Genomic DNA, 22,499 nt, shown 5'->3' with positions numbered 1-22,499 from the left:
ATCATTATCAAAGCAATTACAATATTCACAATTCACATTACAATATATGTCTCTGTAGTCCTCGGGGAGTCAGGTGGCAGAGCGGTTAGGGAATTGGGCTAGTAATCAGAAGGTTGCTGGTTCGATTCCTGGCCATGCAAAATGACGTTGTGTCCTTGGGCAAGGCACTTCACCCTACTTGCCTCGGGGGAATGTCCCTGCACTTACTGTAAGTCGCTCTGGATAAGAGCGTCTGCTAAATGACAAAATATAAATATAAAATATAGTCCTGCTATTCAGTAGGTATGTTACAGAGACATATAACTTTCTTACTCATGGTTTACAGACCATCTGTTCTTCATTGGAATGAATTCCAGTCCAAGAATAAACAATGGACATCCACACACATCAGGATGCAACCTTGGAGTGACAGTATTGAAGGACCTTTAGGTGAAGTTTGAGTGACAGGGTGAAGTCAGAGGCATCTAAGTAATGCTGAAGGCCAAGATTGTCTGCATACATGAGGTAAGTGTGGTTTGTGGGCCATATTTGTGCAGGTGTGCTACTCCATTTAAAGTTCCACAAAGGAACGTACATCTCTAAATCTCCCACAAAAGACAGATTCGTAAAATAATTAGCATTGTTAAAAACCTCAAAATAGAGTCTGAGAATCATGCAATCATGCGTCATGCACAATGTCTTGGGGGAGTCAGGTGGCTGAGCGGTTAGGGAATCAGGCTAGTAATCAGAAGGTTGCCGGTTCGATTCCCTGCCATGCCGATTACGTTGTGTCCTTGGGCAAGGCACTTCACCCTACTTGCCTCGGGGGAATGTCCCTGTACTTACTGTAAGTCGCTCTGGATAAGAGCGTCTGCTAAATGACTAAATGTCTTGCATGACGTCATGACCTAAAAACTGCAGCTCTAACATAGTCTGTCTTAATGCAAAATACATGTGGGGAATGAATACCCAGAAGTTTTACAACTGAAAATGAATTATTTTCATGACATGCAGGGAAATGAAAAGGATTTCTTTATTGAATTTGTCAAGACCATAGATTTTTTCCTGAGAAAACAGGTAATACCCAAATATACCAAAAAAGGAGAAGGACGAGGTAACAGAGACAGACAGGTGAAAGACCAGGAGGCCATCTTGTATCCCACCTTTCTCGTCAGTCTCAGATTGCGAAAGCCCCAACATCTTGGTATTTGTACTCAGGACACACCATGTAATAGAAAGGACAGGCTCTAACAGGGAATGTGAAATGTAGCAAAAGCTGCCTTGAAAACAACATTTGATTTATACAGTACAAAACATCATATGGTTGGCTTTTTCATTTACAGGTTTTTTTTCTTCCTAAATCCTTTACCATCTGACACGTTTTTCTACAACATATGGGGATATTCAGACGGATGCAAAATGACCTTTTAAGGTCTATTGCTTCACCCCCAAGATCTGGGCTACATCATGAATACATGCGGTGTGGATCCTGACTCCACAGTCTGGATCACAGAGGGCCTCACCCTCCACACAGAGCTGATGATAAGGCGGCAGACAATAACACACATCTTTGTTTTTAGCAACTTAATCTCAAGACCCTTGATAATGGCACCAGTTCTACCCACCTGATGCTCATTATAATCATCATAGAGAAGGCACATCATTACATTCAACAGGTTTGATAAAGCACATTTGGTTGACATTTGATGCTTTGTCTTAATCCCTTTACCCCAAATAAATATAATGTATATTACAAGTCTTATTTCATCACTAGATCCAATTAATTCATATTTCAGATAGTCTTTCAAAAAGACATTGGAAACATATTCCTGCAGTGACAAAACATACTAGTCAATAAATATTGTCATTGATACAATAAATACAGTCTCAATCTTGTACAAACAAGGCCCTTTGTAAATCTACAGTGACCTAAGCAAACACCTGCCCACACAGGCACAACCAAAATTCAGCCAACAACAAATATACAGTCGCAATATGTGTATGTGAGTAGCTGAGATGTGTGTGTTTGTGTGTGTGTACAAATCTGTGCCTGAGTAGGATTGGACAAAGGCCATCGTTCCCTTGGTTAAATCAGCTTAGCACAGTGCCGACCAGTGCAGGTTATAATGCTCCAACCCGGAGCATAGTCAACAGTAGTATCTTCAGGCACTGGTGAACACCGATATCGCTTCGCAAATGATTCTTCATCACTAGTATCCTCTTAGCGAAGGATATCAAAAGGCAGTCATTCAGTAGTATTGCATGGATAAAGTACACAGTTTTGTCTTACAAAAACAATGATCAGTAGCATCTTCCAGGCAGTGATCAACAACATCAACTCATGTAGTCACAGTCTCTGAGAGTTTGAGTGACAGGAGATACATCTCAATCCTGTATCAGGAATCACCCCAGTCCTGCCCTTTTGACCCTTCGGCAGCTAGTATCGGTCAAGGTAAGGCAGGTAAGGCAGGATGGGCCGGGGGTAAAGTGCACTGGTCGCCATGGCCTTGCCCATGGTATTGTCATGGCTACGTGTTGTTGTGCTGTGTGCGTCTATTCCACATGCCCCGTTTTGAGTGATAGTGATGCATGAAGTTCCTGAGATAAATCCTCTCCACCTCCAGACCTGACTGCAGAAGCCTAAAACAAAGGGAGAGGAACAAAGCACTTTTCTACTATATGGCTCTGTAATTTAACAAGGTATTGTATACAAACACACACACACAAACACACCTGTCCAGAAGTTCCCAGTCCTCTCCTCCCCAGCGGTCTTTGAAGTCCTTGGTGTTCATGCCTCCTGCGGCATCCAGATCAGACTTATAAAGCCCCAACAAGCCAAAACCATTCACCTCCCAGTAACCTTAGAACACAAACAAACACAATCTCATTGGATTTCAGAACTCGTGAACACGGGACCAACACTTGACACGTTGCGTATTGTATTGTGTACTCAGGTGCACAGATGCACGTCAACAGTTTCAATAGGGGTGCGTGCGCGAGCGTGCGTGCGTGCACCTCGGGGCTCTGCGGGCGTAGCGCCGCAATCCAGCCTCATGACGATCGGAGCGAAGCCCATGTGGCCCTCCACACAGTGCTTCCTCACGGCGTCGATGATGGTGGGGGGGAAGTGGATGTGGAGGTCACACAGGAACACTATGGTGTGCTCGTCCTGCGAGGGGCGGAGGTAGAGGAGAGGGAGATGGACAGAAAGAGAAAAGGGGGGGGACGGGACAGAGAGGGAGCGAGAGAGATGAGACCAGGTAATTGGATGAGGGGGATCGATGCCTCCTTGCCCTCTCCTTTTGTTGTGCGTGCGTCACAGAACGATGAGGCTGTACCCACAGTAATGAGGTTGATGCCTGCCTGTAGACCAGCGGAGCGCTCAAAGTTCCCACTCAGCTTCACATACTGGTACCTGACGCGGAAAGTAAACGTGGCTTCACGATAACGGCCTTTAATGAGGTGACAATAGATTGGTCTGTCGGGCATGCACCAGCACACGCCTGCACGCACACATACCTGGGGAGAGTGGAGGTGAGCAGGGCTTTCTCCACATCCATGTCAGTGCTGTTGTAGTCAGTGATGATGAGGTTGAAGTTGGGATCTTGTGTTTCACGGTACAGGTCCTCCATGTCCACTATCAACTGCTGCACCCAGCGAGCCTGATTCTTAACTAGCAAGCACACACACACACACACACAGTCCTGTCAGAGGCAGAGTAGGGTGTGTGTGTATGTGCTATGAATGTACACTGTTTAAGTACCTGGTACTATGAAGTGGACCATGGCAGTAGGATTCCAGTGAAACCCCACAGGGTTGCATAGCACCGTTTCAGGGACGCGTCGAGGGTACTGTTTTCCCTTGGAGCGTGGTCGGCGAATCAGGGCATAGATGAAGTGTGACAGGCGCAAAAGTTGTCCAGTCAGATCCTTGAGCTCCAGCTCGAGGAGGTACCTGCTGCCCTGGGCCCCGTCTACACGCCTCTCCACATTCACCACCCTGACCAGGGAGAAACGGCTGGGGATGGACAGGGAGCAACCCATACGTTATATCGGGGCTATCATGTTACGATTGTCTCCTCACACTTTAGCAATCTGACGAGCACACATGCAATCATCATCATCATCATCATCATCATCATCATCATCATCATCATCATCATCATCATCATCATCACACACACACAATAAGCTCACTTGAGGTGCCTCTTGTTGAGTTTGTCGATGAAGGTCTTGACGATGGGGAGGGCATCGCTGGAACGCATCAGCAGGTTGCCTGACACGTTACAGCGCAGGTCGATCCAATCAGAACGCAGCATCTGCAGGTCCAGGGGGGTCACCTGGAAGGTCTGATCCCAGTTCACCTCAGGGTCGAAGACGGGCGCCGGAGTGAGGTCATAGGCCATGTCGTCCTCTCCCGCCTCCTCCTCTCCATCCAGGCCCCATAGTTGGTCTTCCACTCGGATGCCTCTTTCCGCTCCTCCATCTCCCTCTCCAATCGCCCCCTTCTCCCTCCTCACCTGGGACCCCCCTCTCTCCCCTGTGGTCACAGCAGGGGGTGGGGCAAGGCCCCTGTGGACTGCGTCCAGAACTAGTTGTGGCGGGGAGTCCCTTTGTCTCTCTTGCTCCCTCTCCCTGGCTGTAAGGATCCTGGGCTCCAGCCTCCCCATGGGGGCTTCGGGGGTCTCAGGCAGGGGATGGATGGACCGTGAGGTGACCACAGGCTGACGCAGCCTAGTATGGGTAACCCTTCCCCGCATCGTTCTGGGAGAAGGGGAGGGAGAGTTGGAGGCATCCATGGCTGCAGGCGCAGGCTGCAGATGTTTGACATCCTGGACCAGCTCAGCCCTGCGTCCTTCACTAGGCTCTAGATCCACCAGGGGGCGCTGCACCCGTTCCACCGTTTTCTCTGCTGGCTTCTGGAGACCCTCTCTGCTTGGTGCGCCGTCTGTTGCTGCTGGTCTCTCAGCTGCTTTGAGTTTGTCTCCTGGTGCTGGTTTTTCTGTTGCTCTCTCGGATGGTTTGAGTTTGTCTCTCTGCACCGGTCTTTCTGCTGGTCCGTCTACAACTTCCTCTTCTGGTTTAAGCCCGTTTCTCTCTGCCGTTTTTCCTTCTGGTCTCTTCACAGGTTTGAGCTGGTCTCCTTCTGCTGGTCTCTCTGCATGTACAAGTCTGTTTCCCTCTGTTGGTTTCTCTGCTTGTTCAAGGAGCATCGTCTCGGATTGTCCTTCTGCAGGTTTTAACTGGTGCCCCTCCTTCACTACCAGCTCTTTCACTAGCTTCTTTTTCTCTGGTCTACGCTCTTGTACTTGTTTCTGCTTCTCCCCTCTCTTCCTCCTCCTTTTACCAGTGTGCAGCACTGTATCTAAATTGCCCCTCAATGAGGGTCCGTCTACAGGTCTGCGCGGGAGCACCGAGAAGAGTTTGCGCTTGCGTTTCAAAGTGTAATCGTCATAGTCATCTCCGTAGTCAGGCAGGACGGCATTCTCTCTATCCTGGCGGAGCCTGGCTCTGAGCTGGGCTTCCTCCGCCGGTTCTTCCTCCTCCTCCTCCTCATATGGAACCAACTCCTTCTGGTTGAACCCAAAGTCTGGAAATATAAAAGTTGAAGACAGAAGGAACATAAACAAAACATTGGAGAAGACCGAAAGAAAGACAGAAACGTAGAAAGACAGAAAAAAAGAGGGAAACAAAGGGTGTGAAAGTGTCCAGTGTGAATGTTGTACTTCATCAGTGATAGTTTGTTAAAACAGCAACCTACCTCTGACTCTCTCCAGCCCCTCTGGCCTGTCAAGTCTCATATACCTGGAGAAACCAAACCTAGGGACAGAGGGAAAACAAGAATATACCACGTTTACAGGGATAGAAACCTTCAGCTCCCTCCCCTGTCCTCAAACATTTGTACTGTCCTTCAATATGGCAATGCTTTTTCTATGGTCTGCGGTAACACAGGGCCCTCTGTTGGTGACAATCAAGACATGTCCAAAGTTGAACCCCACCACGACGCCCTCCCGCCTCCACCACTGCCTCTAGGGCCTTCTCCTCACTCCCATCTCTCTCCAGAGGTATTACCTCTCTAGATAGAGGGGACTCTCGTGGTAGAAGCACGTGTTCTCTGCCTCCATCTGTGTCAGGCGTGTGTAGTCGTTAGGGTAGATGTAGGACATGTGGACCTGAGGGAGGAGCCAAAGCATGATCTAAAAAGGGCTTGACACCAGCCAAAGTGCACACATCATAAAGGAGGAAGGTGAGGTTCACTTACAAACTGTAGGCCCTGGTAGCGGAGCAGAGGGAAGCCTTTGATGGTGTAGCTGGGATTGTAGGAGCAGTCTGGCAACACATTCTGGAGGTACCTGTGGTCAATCAGAGGGACTGCGTGCATAGACACACACACACACACACAATAGGATTCAAGTAAGAGGACGTCAGTGCCTATGTGCCAGAGGGCTTGTGTGTGTGTGGGTGTGTGAGTTCTCACTCTGGTAGAAGGTGTCTCGGGGGTCTTCCCTTAGCATGTCGGCGTCGCTGTTGCTAGGCTGGCTGCTGGGAGAGCCGGTGTGGCTGGCGGCGGTTTGGGGCACGTGACCGACATCGCTCATCTTCAGGGCAGACTCATCTGGGAGGGGAAACAGCAGGGGAGAGACTGACGGCCCAGATTCTGTTCTCTGCTCCTCACAGGAGAGGCCAGTGGTGGACATGCTGGGGTTCAGTATATCTGCTTTAGGCTGTGCCACTAGAGGGCTCTAAAGACAGAGGCAGGAACAACTGGCATCTGTGTGTGTATGTATGTGAGCGTGCGCGTGTGTGTGTGCTCTCACCGGTGTAAAGGGAGATGTGCTTGGAGGAAATCACCACAAATTTCAAGCCTTCCTGGTTCAGCTGCCACTGTGTCAAAACAAACACCACAAGCAAATGTCACACAAATGTGGGATTTCAACAAGCACTAACAAGTAAATGCTTGGTAGTACAGGAAAGGGTGAAGGAGCCATGAGTCACTCACCGCCACCTCCATATGATCTGTCCCTCTGTCATTCTGCTTGTGAATCACCTCAAAGAAGTACTTTTTTTGTTCAGACAGCCTGAGATCAAAACGATATAAATCAAAACAATGTATCGTTCTATCTACAACACACAAAAACACTTTCTTTATCCCAAGGCTCTCTTGGGCTCCTCCCATTGTTTTTCATGGCTTCTACCTGTCACCTGACTACATTTTCCCCACACGTCCTTCAGTCACTCCCCCCATAACCTCCTTCCCTCCCCCTCACCTGTTACCTGGGTTTCCCACACCTCCTTTGTCCCTCTCTTCTCCTACCTGCAGCTCATGCTTGATTTTGGTAGTTGGGAAACTTTGCTTAGTCAAAATTAAACCCCCATCCTGTTTGAATGATCAACACACACATGCATGCATGTGCGCACACGCACGGCTGTTCCTTCTCCAGTGTTCCTCCTGGCTCTGAGCCTCGGCAAGCAGAGGAGGGAAAAAAAACTAAAAAACAATACCCCCCCCCCCCCACACACACGCACATACAACCCCAGCTAAAAATAACTCCTTACCCAGGGTGTGTGTAAGGGAGTCTTAAAACACATTTCAAACGGGACCCTGATCAAGCGAAAATATTGTATATATCTACACACACACACAATCAAACACACCATATCAGTTCAAATGTATAAACACTCGCACGCACACTATAACTAGCAGGTTTAACTCACCAAACTGGTCTTGATATTTGACTGACGTATTTTTCAAACTCGCCTGGAGCTGTCCATTCTGATCCCGTCTGAGAGCAGACATCCACATCCTCATAAGTACACATTGATTTTTCGCTCAAAACACCCACGTACACCGACAAGCACAAATGATGTAAATATGTGAGAACACAAACGCTAGAACATCCACACCCACCTTGCCCACCCAGGCCAGCAGCTGCAGGTTGAGGGGGGAATCGTCAACACTCAACCAGAACTCAGAGTTATCATCAGAGCTCAGGGCAAACACAAACTCTCCTGAGAGGGGCGATAGAGACAGTTTAAAAGAGTACTTCATAGTTTTAAGATTTCACCCCTTGTAACACATTAATGAGACTTGGTTCAAAGTCCATCAAGATATTGCAAGCAGGACACTGCACGAGAGAGAAAGAAATAGAGAGAGATGAAAAGGAACTGTACCATTAGTATAGGGGTGGAGGAAGCCAAATATCCGGAGGCCATAATTTGTCCATCGGGGGGAGACTGCAAGTTTCTTCACTGTGGTTCTTGACTGGACGGAGAGTATGGGATGTTAAAGTAGTGATCCCAGTTCAAATAATAGTGTGCGAGAGAAAGGGACTCACGTGAGGGTATAACGGGTAGTGCAGGTTTTTGCGGAGCTGAGCAGTGGAGCTGCCACACCAGTCTTCAAAGATGTGCAGGTTGGCCTGGCCCTTATACTAGACATAATGTGTTGGGGGGGGGGGGGGGGGGGAGAGAGAGAGACTAAGAGGGAAGAAACACATCCACATCTCCCTCGCAAACAACATACAGCACACTACACCAACTGGACCTCCGGACTTTCAGCTGTGGCCCAGATAAGCTGTAAACCTACACCTCTGACAGTGCCAAGGAGACAGTGATATTTGAGCCGTGTGTGTGTGGGTGGGTGTGCGTGCGTATATGTGTTCCTATCAAAGTTTAAAAGAAGGAGGTGTGGAGAAGGTTATTCGAAACCTAATTCATATACATTTACATTGTCTTCTCAGTTGTGCTAGATGTCCCAGCAATAACAGCTGTAAGCATTGCACACACTATGACACAAACACCTGATTCAGTGATCTTGGCCTTTAGTATGAGCTGAAGGAGCTCTCAGTAGAGCAACTACTGGAACAGTTGGAATGGAAATTCTTCTCAAGCAGACACTATAACACACACACTGTATTACACACACACACACAGTAACATAAACAAGACAGTAGGAAGTATCCTAAAGCGTGACCCTACGTAAAGTAACTGCCACACACAGCATTGAAAAGAAAAACACACCTCTGGTCTCCAGTGTTGTGGGGTGTAGCTTATGCGCCAGAGTAGATCAGATACATGGTCTCCTCCGACCTAGAACACACACACTCACACGTTAACTGGAAAACCATGTAACTCCCCCATTGTTTTTTTTCTCTTCCCGTCTCTCCTTTATTGTGGCCAGTGTCACCTCTCTCCCTGGGGCAGGTCTTCTCCAGGTGCTATCTTCATTGGCTGCTGTAAAGAGAATGAAAATGGGTTAGAGGAAGCACCTTCCGCAAAATATGCATTTGTCTGAAGTATTGTTGAGAAACTAGATTGACAATCAGTGCTTTGCTGTTTGGTTTTCCAAATGTATCTAATAAGTGTATAATTATACATGGTCCCCAAAACTGCAAGACTATGAGATTATAACCCATGAACTGAAATGATATACAAGAATAATATCAGAAACCAACCTTAAAGATTATATTACATTTGAAACGAGAAATGTTCCAGAATAAGATCAAACCAAATAATTGTTGGGGGGGGTTTGTCGTATGTGTATCATGTGCAATTTGAATATCTTATGACTTTTTGACCCAATTACCACAGGGAACCATGCAGGGGCCTTCTAAGACCAATTTTCTCAGGATGTAAGGCCTGTATATGCATTTCAGTTTGAACACATAAATGGCTGCCTTCAACACAGCCTAGTATTAACTGGAGTACTAAAACTGTAACTAAATACCTAATAAGGATGTGTGCTGAACAAATATTGGAAACAAACAAAGGTTTAACTGTTTCAGAAAATGGAAATGAAAACAAATAGAAGCAGTACATTTACTGAGTAAATTCATTATGTATAGAGTTGACAGATGGAGGTTGAGGTTGTATTTTCCTGATTACACGTTTGTGAGAAACAAGGTCTTTAAGTGTAAGTTTGAAATGCGTGTGATGCACACACACAACTGACGAAAACAATTAATCTCATTACGGAAAGAAAGTCAGCCACTGAGTTGAAACCAAAGTGACTCAAAGACCTAAAAGCGTTCGTCACTTGAGTCATCAAAAATGTCTCCAGAATTACATAGAAGGGTGTTTTTTTTTTTTACAGATTAAATCTGGATGTGTGTGAAGGGAGGAGAGTCAAACTACTAGTGGCCTGGTATGGTCTGTCATTATCACGAGGGTGGAGGCACAAGCGCGCACACACACAGTATTTTATCTGTACCACAAGTCATTTTAGAATGTATTTTTAACTGGGAGGTATAAACTGTTGCCTTGCCACATAGGCTTACTTTATATACCGTCACAAATTCTGACTGAAGAACTTGCAACAGTTTAAGTTTCACATGGGTGAAACCAATGGGTCTAAGAGTTTATGTGCAGCTACAACTAGCCTAAATAAACTTGATCCTTCCTCCACTGGCAGTCTGGACTCCTGTTGTGGTAATACCATCACTAACATCTAATTACAGTTTAATCAAAAATCAATCGGGAAACTTACTTGAAATTGCATTCAATGAGCACGTGCACACACACAAATACCCTCTCTGGACGCCGTTTCAAGAGACAGTTGGTTTTCTTGCCCCTAAGAATACCCCCATTGTGAGTAGGGGGCTGGAGCTTAGGAATGTGTGTGTAGCCAGATAGACCTAGAATGTGGCTGCTGTCACACAGAGGCATGTGATTACATGTCTAGCTTTGGCCATATAGACATGGGTTGCTGCTGTCCCCTTAGCACACCAGTACTCACACACACACACCTAGTAATTACGCTCTCCCTTCAAGACACTGTTGTCCCTTTGGAGCCATTAGTGTGTTTAGGTGGGTGACTGTGTGTGTACAGATGGGGGCTGGGGTTTGGATCCCCTGTGTGAATCTACACATTCCCTTGAGGGTAACCCTCGTGGCCTGACCCTTCTCAAGACTGGCTGTGTGCAGAAGTACCCTACAGAGAACAGTTGTTGGACACAGCTGAAAGGGGTAAAATGACTGCATGAGCACAACGGAGGGTTTTTGTCTTCGCCCCCAAATTACAAACAAACCAAAGCACTGCCTGTGTTCCGACTTTTTATCTCTCTGGTGTTTGAGGTCATACAGTCATAACCGACATGCTGTTGAATGCAGTCTACTTTTACAAAATGTGTTGACTACCATGGAAACTTTTCGACATTGGGGCTTTTTTGAGCCGGTTGTCAATAGTGTGGATTTCATTAAACTTTCATTAACAGACGAGGGTGAAAGTAATCTAAGATGTCTGTCCTTGGCAGGTGTGACTCCAGGAGTGCCCTCTCACTCCCCTTTAACAAACAGTTGTTTTCAACTTACTTCCAATGCATTCGTTTTCAGATGAAATGGCTTGGCATGCAAGTAGACGCACAACACACTTTGATAAATAAACACAAAGTTGGTGATCGGATCGCTTGATCATACAGAAGATAGCTATTTGCTAGCTTCTTTTCTCTAGGTAAGCTACTTACGGGTATGCGAGCTCCATGCATTTGCTGCAACAAACTCATGATACACGGCGACAGCTCCAATTATCAGAATAACTCCGAAAAGAAGATATTTGCCGTTACGTCGCAGTTTCTTAAGAGGGAAAAACGATTTGATCATTTTCTTAACGAAACCTTTAGAGAATTTATCCGTGTCGTTTCTTTCTGAACGTTTGTCCAGTTTCAATTTGACACTAAACGGCGCCCAGAGCTCTCCGACGTTCCGGGGACGCTGAACCTCTCATCCCGTAGGCTAATCCCAGTCACCAAGTATCTGGTGCTTTGAATTAAATTCCTTTTGTTTTCTTTCTAGCATAGAAGGCTGATGGGTTGCTGAACACGACTATTGTCGCTAATTTGGCTACACAGCTAACACCTGACACTGCAGTCTTCTTCTCGGTTCACTGCGCTCGCCGACGGAAAGCACCCAGGGCGCAGGCAGAAAGTAGTTGTAGATGGATCAGGGGCTTCGATTCACCCACCCCTTGTCCCAGTCAGAGACGGCGAGATTCAGGGGTGGAGTCACATTGGCCGCACCCACTAGCTAGTGAATTTACCTAGGAAACAGGTAGGCTAATCTAAACGATTGCTCAGCACCTGTATTGTCATTGCTAAAGGAAATCTACCTAAAAGTAATTGATTGCTAGGCTAGTACGAATTATGAGAAGCACCGGGTAGCTAAAACGAATAAAATAAAATGTAAATTAATTTATATATGTTATAAATTCAAGCCAAAATAGCGTATACAATGTTTGTCACTTAAAATCACTGTCACAGAAGCTCTTTCTGCTACACGTAGGATACAACGTGGCGCCAGTTTGCTCTAATTCCTTTATTATGCAGTATTAGATGTTTGTATGTGTAGCCTAATCTGCGTAATCAAAAGAAGAATGGCTTGTGTTGTATACGTAAAATGACACCGCAGACGGCCGTGGCGGTGACCCACTTGCGCAAGGGAAAACCAGACCCAATTCTCTCACTATGAATCTAGAGTTCACCGTAGGGACCCACTTGAGAATACTAAGATGCATTATTTGTGTAACATAGCCTATAATAAAGCTTTTTTTTTTTTTTGTGGGAACAAGGGCACGAGTGTCTGTACTGTTGAAATTTAAACCAACACTTGACACCTTGACAAAAATGTATTATAGCCTATCAATGTGCATGGATCACAGCACACGCACGATTTCAAAACTAGTAGGCTATGTTCATTGATTCTTATCAGTGTTTAACAAGTATTTTCCATAATTAGGTCTCTTGTACACACACACACACGCACACAAGCAAGCAAACGCATTCTGTACTCACGATGAAGACATGACCCCAGCTTGAGCTGCTGTTTATTAGATCCTTCGGCCAGAAAGCCTCAACATATGGAAAAGAACTACAGCACACCTAGTGCTCCTAGTGCTCAGTCCAAGCCGTTTCTTTTCTTTATCACAGTCTGGCTCGTTGATAGACACGGGGTAGAAAAAGCTAAATGAGTAAGCCACAGAACTGTAATGGAAACAAGCTCCTTGCATTTCATCCACCTGTTACATGAAAGAGGCCTACGGGAGACTATGCTTTGGCAGCTCCGAGGGTGAGTGCCTGGATATCAGAGATTAGGTCAGGGCTACCAATCATAGTCTGAGATGTGTACGCATGTACTGTACAGTACAACAGAGACTTGGCTTGGGTCTGTCAAGGTGAAGCTGCAAGCTGCTTATAAACATATTCCAGTTAATTTCATCACCCTAAAACTAACAGTAACACAAAAAAAAACACATGAAAAAGACAACAAAAGATACAAGACAAGAACAAAGTCACTGTTTTACAAAGCAAAAAGAGGAACAGTCTTGTAACCCCTTGCTGCTATAGTGGAGTCTTAGGTTGAGAGAGAAGCCATGACTGGATCAGGATCTTGTTACTCTTTTGTTCAGTGCTGCTACAGAGACAGACACCGTCACTCAGAACACATGCACACACACACACGGTGATCGTAAATGGCGCTTTCTGTTGATCGGTTTGCCCAAGGAAGATGTGTGCGCATGCGTGTGTGTGTGTAGGGGGGGGGGGGGTCAGCAAAGCCCGAGGAAGATGTGTGCGTGTGTTCGGCAAGGGCTGAGGAGAGATGTGTTGGGGCAGAGGGACAATGCAAGCTCTTAAATGAATGGACTAGCCCTTGACTTGTGAGGGTTGGAACTTTGGGAACACAGACTAGGGTACTACTTTCAGACTCACTTTAAGCAATTGGGAGGGGTGGTGAGGCCTGGTGTGAGATAGGCAATAGAAGCCCAGCCAACTAGCTGCCATAGCAGTAGCACAGACACACAGGTAAGCCAGTGAAGACGGACAAAATCAGTGTTTGTTTTTTTTTTTTTTCGTTTTTCTTTTTGCTCCACTTCATTCTCACTTAACTCATATATACACACTCACTTTAAAACACAAACGACTGAAGTTGCAAGTGTCTTAGTCGTAGACAGACTGAAACCCAGCCACATGGTCTCCATTCTCTACTCTTGCGCTCCATTGGCCTCCACCTCCACGTTCTCATTTCCGCCATCTGTGCCCTTTTCAGCCTCCTTCTGCCCAACACAATATATAAAAGAAATACATTAATAGCAGGTCTTCACTAAAATATGTTCATATCGTTTCCAAATGTTTATATATTTAGTGAGGGAATAAAAAATAAAACTGTTACACATCTTCCTGGAAATAATACATGTGAAAGCCTAAATGGCTTGTTCCCTTACCTTGGCATCCCGATCAGCAAACTTCTGGAACATGTTAGCATAGAGACGTTTGTCCTTCTCATGCTGATCCTTGATATATTTCTGACACAGACCCACCTAGCAAGAGATGCAGTGAAAATAGTAGTTGACAACATGGACCTCTGGATTCATTCAACTTAAGTGCATCTGTCAATTTCAGACTTAAGTACCTGGCTCTTGGCTGCCTTGTTGCCAGGATACAGCTGAGTGACACGCTGGAAGTCGCCTCTTGCCCTGTCAAACTCCTTCATGGCAAACAGCGCCTCCCCCCTTCTGAACAGGGCCTTCTCATTGGCTTCATCCAGCTCCATAGCCTACCCAAACACATCAGTAGGGGGCAACATTTGTTCAACAGTGCAGAACGCAGAGCAAAAATGCAGAGCATAGAAGCGAGACAATAGGCACTCTAGGTAGAATTCACCACCAACCATATATTCAAATATTTGTTCTTCGAAACATGGTGAGGATGTGCGTACCTTGTCACAGTTCTCCAGAGTGTGGCTTGGCTCCTGTAGCTTAAGGAAGCACATGGCCAGGTTCAGGTGAGCAGCCAATCGCAGAGCTTTAGCTTTCTGCTCCTCCCCGTCTACCAAATTGGATTCGTTCTCCAGCCACGACACAATCCTTTTATACTGCACAGATGCTTGCCTGTACTTCCCCTCCTAAAAGACAAACACAAACAGGTTCTTTATTTCTCTGTGTGCCCTCCACCGCTACCAGGCTGTGTGTCACCTGTGCAGACATACGGTTTTCATGCACATACCTTGAAGTATTGGGTTCCCTTGTCCTTGACAATTGCACTCTGCTCCAGTTTCTCTGATGTGTTCATTTCCCAGGACTCCTTAGCCTGAGGAACAGACACAACATGATTGAGTCAGGAGTGGGTCGACCAGACTAAACACACTTGGGGGGTCACTGGTTACATTCCAATAGTAAGCTTTACTTTTACCTCCAGAGAAACCTGATTGTTTGTACATGTGCGTGCACACATACACACACACACGTTTGATACGCTAAAATATTTACCTTCTCAAAATTGGTCAGCTTGATTTTGTATTGAAGTGTGGCTCCTCCAGGAATATCAAACTTTGTGCTTCCAGTATTTCCATAACCATACCTGGAATTCACAACCACCTCTTAATACAAAGTAAAAATACACATCGATAGACCATTACTTCTCAATTCCCCTGAGTATTAGTGTGGGTCAGTGACTAGTATGTGTATGGATGAGTGCGTGTCTTATCAGAATCAAGTTTGAAGCGCAAAGTAAGTGTACACAAACAAGTAATTTACACTGGTGGGCAGGTGCATCAAGTAAACGTATAATAAATATATAGAATCTTTCAAATTTGCGTTCAGTCCTTAAATATACAATATACAAATGAATGAATGTAAAACATTTACAACTAAATACTGAAAACTACAGTATAAAATACAAAGTAAAAGCTAAAAATGAAAGCGTGCAGCAGGGCTGTATGTAGTGAAGTGACAGTGTTGGTGTCGTACTTGGGTTTGATGGTGAACAAGGACTCCTCTCCCTGCTCCATGGCCATAAGCGCCTTCTCCACTCCAATTGGCAGGCCGAGACTCTCCCTTTCTCCCACTTCAAACTTCAGTTCTCTCTGGTCAAACACACGACCCTCGTAGCTCCCCTCCAAAGTCACTGCAGACATAGGTGGGAATATGAGGGTCAGTGGGTTACTCACAAAACGATGCAGTTAAACACCAACTCCAGCGGACTGTGTGTATAGGACACACTTATCTAACAGGGATGCATCTGTAGTCAAGCCCAGTGAGGATGAGGGAGTGCATGTACCCTCTACAGCAGCTCCTTCGTTGGGTTTGGAGTAGCCCTGGCCTTTGGTGATGATGCGGCGGATGATTCCTCCATTCTCATCCTCAGTTATGTCCTCGCCTCGGAACTCAAACAGCTCCACCTGTATACAGAAGGTTGGATTTAGAACCAGATTGAAATCTGCTATTTGACGGAGGACTTGTGAACACCCTTTAAGTTTCAACCTCAAACATTTCTAGTGGTCTTACCTGGAACACCAGCGTGGCATTGGGTGGGATTTTAGGAGGGCTACCTGCAGTGCCATAGGCATACTCAGGCTTACAGATGAGCTGGCTCAGTTCTCCCACTTTCATTGTTGCAACACCTAGATCCCATGCCTTGATCACTTGTCCTGAACACAGACACACCGCACATTATGACGCTGGAGCAATGGAAGATCCCTGGTTTAACAGCGACCCAGTCAAGAGTATGTGTGATGGACAGTACCCACCTTTTCCCAGCTCAAATGAGAACTTCTCTCCTCTGTCACGGCTTGAGTCGAACTGAGTGCCATCCAAAAGTGTACCCACATAATGAACAAACACTTTATCACCGGTCATGGGCAGCTCATTACCCGTGCCTTCCTTCTTCACCAACTGGGGACAGACAAGAAAAGTGGTGTTGAAATGGTAATTGAATTTAATTACCATTTAGTGACTGTGTTTTACTAAATAAATTGAAGGCAACATAAACAAGTGTGTGATCATTCGTGGTTAAATTTAGCTACCTCAAAAGCTTGATATTTCACAAAATTATCATCTTGGATGATAATTAGGAATAAAATATTATTATTAAACAGATTTAGTCCTAGACAGTGGTGGGTATAGCTGGTAAGGGAAAACGATAAATGCTAATTACATTTCTAGTCAATCATTCGAACAGTATCCGTTCCTCGAGGAGCCAAGACCCTTCTAGAAGCACGCGTGGCTAACATTAGCTTGTTAGCTAGTTAGTAACAGCAGGGTTAACCAGGCAGCTAGTTAGCAAACGTTTGTTATCTGACCTACTTCACGAAACTTAATGCTTCTTCGTCAGCACGCAATAAAAATAAATCTGTTGGCAAATTATGTTAATAGCTGGCACTAGATAGCCAGATACCAAGCTTCTGACTGCAGTCCACACATTCATTCCCACGACCCAAAACTGGAAGCTAGCTAGGGCTAGCATCTGACAAATGCTAGCATTGTTGCATCCAGCTAGCTATTTACAACGATTTATATTAGGGATCCGTTAGCTGGCTACTTACCTTTAAAACACCTCCATCTTTCTTAGGTGTGATATCTTCTCCTTCCATTGGGAAGCCGGTGTGTTGTCCCTCATTGGCCATCTCTTCTGCAGTCATTGCTGTGTGGTGAAACAGCTCCAAGCCAAGGCTTCACTCAGACTTAGGAACTGGCTAACGGACGTTAACAGGCTGCGACACAAATCAAAGCTTCTTGTAGCTTGTTGGACTTGGAGACTGCTAGGAAACGCACACGCTACTATTTCAAGCTACAGACTGTGATGATTGCTGTTGTGGCGTAAATGAATTGACAGGATCCTTGGGTGCACTAGTCCGACGACAGACAGGGTTTTGCAGATAAAGGTCTACGTTGTTATGATGCTTCTCTGAAAAATGATTGCAGAAGTCTGAAGCTACGGTTTGCAAACTAGCGTAGTTCCCCAGAATTAGAAGCAACCGAACTTTCCAGACGAGCCTACAGAAGGAGTGGAGGAGGAGCCAAGTTGAGGTTGGCATGTTTTATATTCTCGGACACTTCCAATGGGCGTTTTTTTCTTTCTTCGTTCAAACTCAATATTAAAACCTCAACCCCTTTAATTTCGAACGAAGTATTTATAGGTGTGTATATTTCTACAGTATATACATATGTACGATTTTTTATTTTTTAAAGAACCGTGGTTAAAAAAAATATGGCTTACGAATAAACAACAACAAACAAAAAATCAATTCAAGAGAAAACGTAAAAACTTAATATTTTATAAAGAGTTCGTGTCTTCAATTTATCCAACGGTATATGTTAACATTTTTGTTTTTACATGCCAAGATAGCTAGAGCTTCCTGTCTTCTGCTACCAGTGTCCCATTGGTTGATTATTTTACCGCGCGTCTATCAGGAAATGGTGAACGTCTCGTTATTAGAAGTTGCTTGCATTATAATGTAGCTTGCTTGTCTTGCTTGTTGCTAGCCTGACTAACTTATTTAACTAAGTTACTTGAGCAATGGATGCTTGTCAGTCAGGAAGTAAGTCGTTAACCTCCTAAATGTAGCTAGTTGCCATTCTAGGTTTTTGTCTTCATGCGCGGTTTCCATCAGTCTGAGTAAGGGTGTGTGTGTACACGTGTGGTGTACACAAAGTATATGTTGATTTTATGTCAATCGCCTATTTGCCTTTCTAATTTGATAAACCATTGCATTCTAGCTAGCTAGTTACATTACAAGCTACTTATGCCTGAAAAAGTAGTTGGTAGGATATCTATATGCAGGGCTCTCAAGTTTTATCAAAAGTTTGGGGTGAGATTACCATATTTGTCAACGTTTGGGTAAAACAAATTCCGGCCGATGGGGGTACTGGTAATGTATTCTGATTGGTATTTGAAATTTAACTCTGTATAACTCGACACAGCTATCATCGCAGTATCCCCTGCGCCTCGTCCATTAATTGTATATAACGGGACAAGTTATGCCTTCTCAGCGTGAGAAATGGTTGAAATGCGTGAGTCTCACGGCGAATGCGTGAGACTTGAGAGCCCTGCTATATTGAATCCCTATGCACTCTGACCTAGAGTGTTACCCCGCTTATCTCAGGTCAAGTGGCTAACACCTCTTGTTTATCACTAACGAATATCATTGAAGGGCAGATGTTACATTGCATCACATAAAAGTTAAAACAGAGCCCCATAACTGCTGTCAACAAGGACCCTTCTATGAATGTGTAATCCACATTTATTATTCTGTGCTCTCCATCTCATCTCCTAGGGCCATTGACGGTTATGGAGGAGGTAGCAAGTCCCACGTTCCCCTTCCCTTACCAGCCCTACAACATACAAGATCAGTTCATGCAAGCTCTATATAGAGCACTAGAGCACGGCAAAGTTGGCATCTTTGAGAGCCCCACAGGAACAGTATGTGCATCTGATCAGATTTTGAACCAATGACCTCCCAGTGGGGTTCTGTAGGTGTGTGTCTGCATTAAGCGTTCTGTGTTGTTTCCACTCCAGGGCAAGTCTCTGAGTCTGATCTGTGGAGCGCTAAGCTGGCTGAGGGATCATGAGGAGAGGAGGAGGGAAGAGACAGCTAGCCTGCTGCAGGGGGAGGGAGAGCCCAATCTCCCCTCCCCGAGCTCCACCTCTCCTCTCCAGACCCCTCCAGCTCCCTCCTCGGCAGAGCCTGACTGGATCACTGACTTTGTGCAGAAGAAGGCAGAGCGAGACCTTGTGTGCAAATTAAAGGTTGTGCTTATGGGTCGGAAGTGAGACTTGACTTAGTTTGGATCATCAGTAAAGTGGAATACACCATGTTTTGGCGTCAGTCTTAGCTTCTTGTCTCTCTCAACCCGCCAGGAGGATGAGCTGAGGAGGAAACGAAGGGAGGAGCGCTTGGAGATGATCAGACACAACGCCCAGCTGAAATACACCATGAAAAGAAAAGTATGTTCGCTTGAGTTTGAGTATCCAGCGTAATAATATGACGCCTCACGCTTTGGCAAAGATGATGTCAGCACCCGATTCCATCAACCAAAGATGTTGCATGCGCTTGCATGTACTGTGTGATAGAGCTGTGAGGACGATGAAGCAGTGAAGCTGTTACAGCTCAGTAAGGAGGATCAGGGGGAGGAGTCAGGAGACCCCGAGGAGGAGGAGCTTATTGTAGCCGAATACGAGAGTGACGATGAGTCCAAGAACACCAAGAAAAAGTGAGTACCTCACCAGTCTGAAATAGGGACGAGTCGATAACCAGCCAATCGAAAATTAGGGTCAGGAACCTGACTGAATCAGAAAGTGTGTTTATTTTCTCTCTCTAACAGGTTCTGTGCTGGCGAGGATGAGGATGACTTGGTGGAGGAACATGTCACCAAGGTGTGTGTGTGGTTTCGCTTTGGCATTCAGAAATCAATCATGACAGCACCTGTCTGCGTGTGTGTCATAACTCGGAGTGTGTTGGATTAGATTTACTACTGCAGTCGCACCCATTCCCAGCTGGCCCAGTTTGTCCACGAAGTTCAGAAGAGCCCCTTCAGTCAGGACATCAGTCTGGTCACGCTGGGCTCACGACAGGTACACACACACACACACACACTTGTACACAGCGTGCCTCCTGCGTTTCAGTGGCATTGCATACATTCGGCTGAGTGTGTGCACGTTCACAGTGCGTATATGCTAATTCAAGGGTGTGTGCGTCCATCTTGCAGAACATGTGCATTAACGAGGAGGTGCGCCGCCTGGGCAGCGTCCAGCGCATCAATGACCGCTGCATGGAGATGCAGAAGAACAAACACGGTGAGAACACACGTCCGTGCGCTTGTGGCGTCAAGACCTTAATAAAAATCATGTCTCTCTCCCTCTCTCTCATCATCTCTCTCTCTCTGGTTCTTCCTGTCAGATAAGCGGCCCCAGGATGAGGGTGTGAAGCGCAGACGAGGCGCAGCAAAGAGTGTGTGTCCCTACGTCGGTGCCACGGGCCTGCAGCATCTCCGTGATGAAGTCTTGGGGGCGGTGAGAGATATCGAGGGACTCCTCGGTCTGGGCAGAAAAGCAAAGGCCTGTCCTTACTACGCCACCCGCCTCGCGATCCCCCCGGCGCAGGTAACACACACACACTCACTCATTCACACTATGTTGTTGTAGTACTTTGCAAATCGATATTGCAGTAATAGTGTGTGTGTGTGTGTAGCTGGTGGTGTTGCCCTATCAGATGGTGCTCCATGAAGGAACGAGGCGTGCCTCAGGTGTCCAGCTCAAGGGGCAGGTGAATTTCCGCTCACAAAGAACATGGTTACGCAATCATCCACGGACGCGAGATCCATCTTTTGTTTGTTTGGCTTCAGGTGCTGATTATAGATGAAGCCCACAACCTCAGCGATACTCTCTCCTGTATACACAGCTCAGAGCTCACTGGAGCACAGGTACACACACACACTCGCACTCACAGACACACACACACCTTGTGTTCATTTGATTCAACATTACAATTGATGCACGTTAGTTGTCGAAGGGAATAATGATTTTATTCGTACCTTTTCTGTTTCCAGCTCTGCCGTGCACATTCTCAGCTCACACAGTATTCTGATCGCTACAAGTGAGGACATGGACACGCATACACGCATGGATTTCTCACTGTTCCATATACCGTATATCTTAACCCTTGTGTTATCTTCGGGTCATTCTGACCCATCAGTCGTTGTGACCCACCGTCGTATTTCGACAACTTTACCGCATACAAAAACAAAGTGAAGCATTTTCTTTTAACCGTCGGGCTGTCTCAGACGCCCCACATTGCGAAGGTTAAAAGAAAATGCTATTTATTTGTTTTGTATTGGGTAAACACAACGATGGTTCGTTGTGAACCTTTGGGTCATGTGACCCGAAGGCAGCACAAGGGTTCATCTAGAATTCTTAATTTTCACGCAACACTTGCTTGTCACCTGTCCCTGCTGTGTGTGTGTGTGTGTGTGTGCATACATGCTTACTTGTGTGTGTGTATGTCTTTGTCTGCCAGGAGTCGATTAAAAGCCAAGAACCTGATGTATATCAGACAGATCCTGTTTGTGCTGGAGGGGCTGGTGCGGGTGCTGGGAGGTGAGTGACCAGCTGCGTGTCTGGGTGGACAACCTGAGTCAAACAAACACAAACTCTATTTTGAATCGCATCTTCTACAGGGAAGGTGGGTCAGAATCCACAGAGCCAAACTACTCAGCCAGGTAACAACACACACACACAAGGGGTTCCATTTGCAGTTTGCAGCCACTGATGTGACTTTGCGTTACACTTCCGGTCGTTTCCGTCACCCCTCTCCCTCTCTGTTTTCAGGGACAGAGATGTTCACCATCAACAACTTCCTGTTCAAGGCTCAGATAGACAACATCAACCTGTTCAAGGTAGGCACGGAAACAGCATCCCTGCAGCCATGTTCAAATCCCCCCCTCCCCCGTTTACCAAGCACGCACGCACACTCCACACAACCTCACCCTGACCGCCTCAACCCCCACCCTCTCTCGCTCCAGGTGCAGAGATACTTTGAGAAGAGCATGATCAGCAGGAAGGTAAAAAGAACCGAGGGCTTTGTACAGTGCGTCTCCGCATACAGTCAGAGTGTTTTGAAGTGCAGACAACCAGAGGTACCCATGCTGTCCCCTCCTCTAGCTGAGTGGCTTCGTTGAGAAGTTCGCAGGCAGCGGTGTGACGATGCACACGCCGGCCGGCTCCTTCACGCATGCCTCCGACAAAGAGAACCGTCGCA

The 22,499-nt window shown here is 46.1% G+C and overlaps 3 protein-coding genes across 4 annotated transcripts in view; 1 reads left to right on the top strand and 2 right to left on the bottom strand.

The window, feature by feature from the left end:
* Positions 1-993: 993 nt before the first annotated feature.
* On the bottom strand, positions 994-11,950 carry b4galnt3b (beta-1,4-N-acetyl-galactosaminyl transferase 3b). Of its 2 annotated transcripts, XM_062461682.1 has the most exons (20): positions 11,441-11,950; positions 9,166-9,212; positions 9,000-9,068; positions 8,315-8,410; positions 8,151-8,241; positions 7,888-7,988; positions 7,695-7,762; positions 6,979-7,057; positions 6,797-6,863; positions 6,457-6,594; positions 6,241-6,350; positions 6,051-6,151; positions 5,740-5,798; positions 4,176-5,568; positions 3,743-3,996; positions 3,499-3,652; positions 3,322-3,394; positions 2,995-3,148; positions 2,713-2,839; positions 994-2,619 (listed from the first exon to the last, which is right to left on the bottom strand). In XM_062461682.1, exons 1-20 carry the CDS (start codon positions 11,574-11,576, stop codon positions 2,508-2,510), a joined length of 3,429 nt encoding a protein of 1,142 aa, XP_062317666.1. In that variant the 5' UTR covers positions 11,577-11,950; the 3' UTR covers positions 994-2,507. The 2 variants fall into 2 exon arrangements, with proteins under 2 accessions (XP_062317666.1, XP_062317667.1); XM_062461683.1 differs by lacking the exons at positions 994-2,619; positions 2,713-2,839; positions 3,322-3,394 and having other exon boundaries at positions 2,999-3,148.
* Positions 11,951-12,747: 797 nt separating this feature from the next.
* On the bottom strand, positions 12,748-17,751 carry fkbp4 (FKBP prolyl isomerase 4). Its single transcript, XM_062461684.1, has 11 exons — positions 17,289-17,751; positions 16,494-16,638; positions 16,252-16,394; positions 16,025-16,145; positions 15,715-15,871; positions 15,235-15,325; positions 14,972-15,055; positions 14,685-14,870; positions 14,379-14,522; positions 14,191-14,286; positions 12,748-14,022 (listed from the first exon to the last, which is right to left on the bottom strand). Exons 1-11 carry the CDS (start codon positions 17,382-17,384, stop codon positions 13,951-13,953), a joined length of 1,335 nt encoding a protein of 444 aa, XP_062317668.1. The 5' UTR covers positions 17,385-17,751; the 3' UTR covers positions 12,748-13,950.
* A 367-nt stretch (positions 17,752-18,118) lies between these two features.
* ddx11 (DEAD/H (Asp-Glu-Ala-Asp/His) box helicase 11) overlaps positions 18,119-22,499 on the top strand; it is a 5,048-nt gene continuing 667 nt past the window's right edge. Inside the window, exons 1-17 of the mRNA XM_062460801.1 lie at positions 18,119-18,284; positions 19,020-19,165; positions 19,262-19,492; positions 19,604-19,690; positions 19,817-19,956; positions 20,068-20,119; positions 20,210-20,317; positions 20,452-20,539; positions 20,643-20,845; positions 20,934-21,008; positions 21,088-21,165; positions 21,292-21,338; positions 21,759-21,838; positions 21,919-21,960; positions 22,070-22,137; positions 22,264-22,302; positions 22,403-22,493. Of these exons, the coding sequence (XP_062316785.1) occupies positions 18,263-18,284; positions 19,020-19,165; positions 19,262-19,492; positions 19,604-19,690; positions 19,817-19,956; positions 20,068-20,119; positions 20,210-20,317; positions 20,452-20,539; positions 20,643-20,845; positions 20,934-21,008; positions 21,088-21,165; positions 21,292-21,338; positions 21,759-21,838; positions 21,919-21,960; positions 22,070-22,137; positions 22,264-22,302; positions 22,403-22,493 (1,597 nt within the window). The 5' untranslated portion in view covers positions 18,119-18,262. The remainder of the gene's footprint in view (positions 18,285-19,019; positions 19,166-19,261; positions 19,493-19,603; positions 19,691-19,816; positions 19,957-20,067; positions 20,120-20,209; positions 20,318-20,451; positions 20,540-20,642; positions 20,846-20,933; positions 21,009-21,087; positions 21,166-21,291; positions 21,339-21,758; positions 21,839-21,918; positions 21,961-22,069; positions 22,138-22,263; positions 22,303-22,402; positions 22,494-22,499) is intronic.

The sequence above is a fragment of the Osmerus eperlanus genome, chromosome 5 (assembly GCF_963692335.1).
Source record: "Osmerus eperlanus chromosome 5, fOsmEpe2.1, whole genome shotgun sequence".
Classification (NCBI taxonomy): domain Eukaryota; kingdom Metazoa; phylum Chordata; class Actinopteri; order Osmeriformes; family Osmeridae; genus Osmerus; species Osmerus eperlanus.
Note: the sequence above shows the minus strand (reverse complement) of the source record. Positions and strands in the feature narration are given on the sequence as shown.

What these genes read in the sequence shown, in the direction of transcription:
- b4galnt3b (XM_062461682.1), bottom strand. Translation starts at nt 11,576, where the DNA reads ATGATCAAATCGTTTTTCCCTCTTAAGAAACTGCGACGTAACGGCAAA. An exon ending in AGTCCCCTCTATCTAGAGAG is followed by an intron (nt 5,799 to 6,050) that starts GTAATACCTCTG and finishes CTCTGTCCCTAG; the next exon opens with GTTTGGTTTCTCCAGGTATA. An exon ending in GGGGCTGGAGAGAGTCAGAG is followed by an intron (nt 5,569 to 5,739) that starts GTAGGTTGCTGT and finishes TTATATTTCCAG; the next exon opens with ACTTTGGGTTCAACCAGAAG.
- fkbp4 (XM_062461684.1), bottom strand. Translation starts at nt 17,384, where the DNA reads ATGACTGCAGAAGAGATGGCCAATGAGGGACAACACACCGGCTTCCCA. An exon ending in ATGCCACGCTGGTGTTCCAG is followed by an intron (nt 16,146 to 16,251) that starts GTAAGACCACTA and finishes TTCTGTATACAG; the next exon opens with GTGGAGCTGTTTGAGTTCCG. An exon ending in AGGGAACCCAATACTTCAAG is followed by an intron (nt 14,871 to 14,971) that starts GTATGTGCATGA and finishes TTTGTCTTTTAG; the next exon opens with GAGGGGAAGTACAGGCAAGC.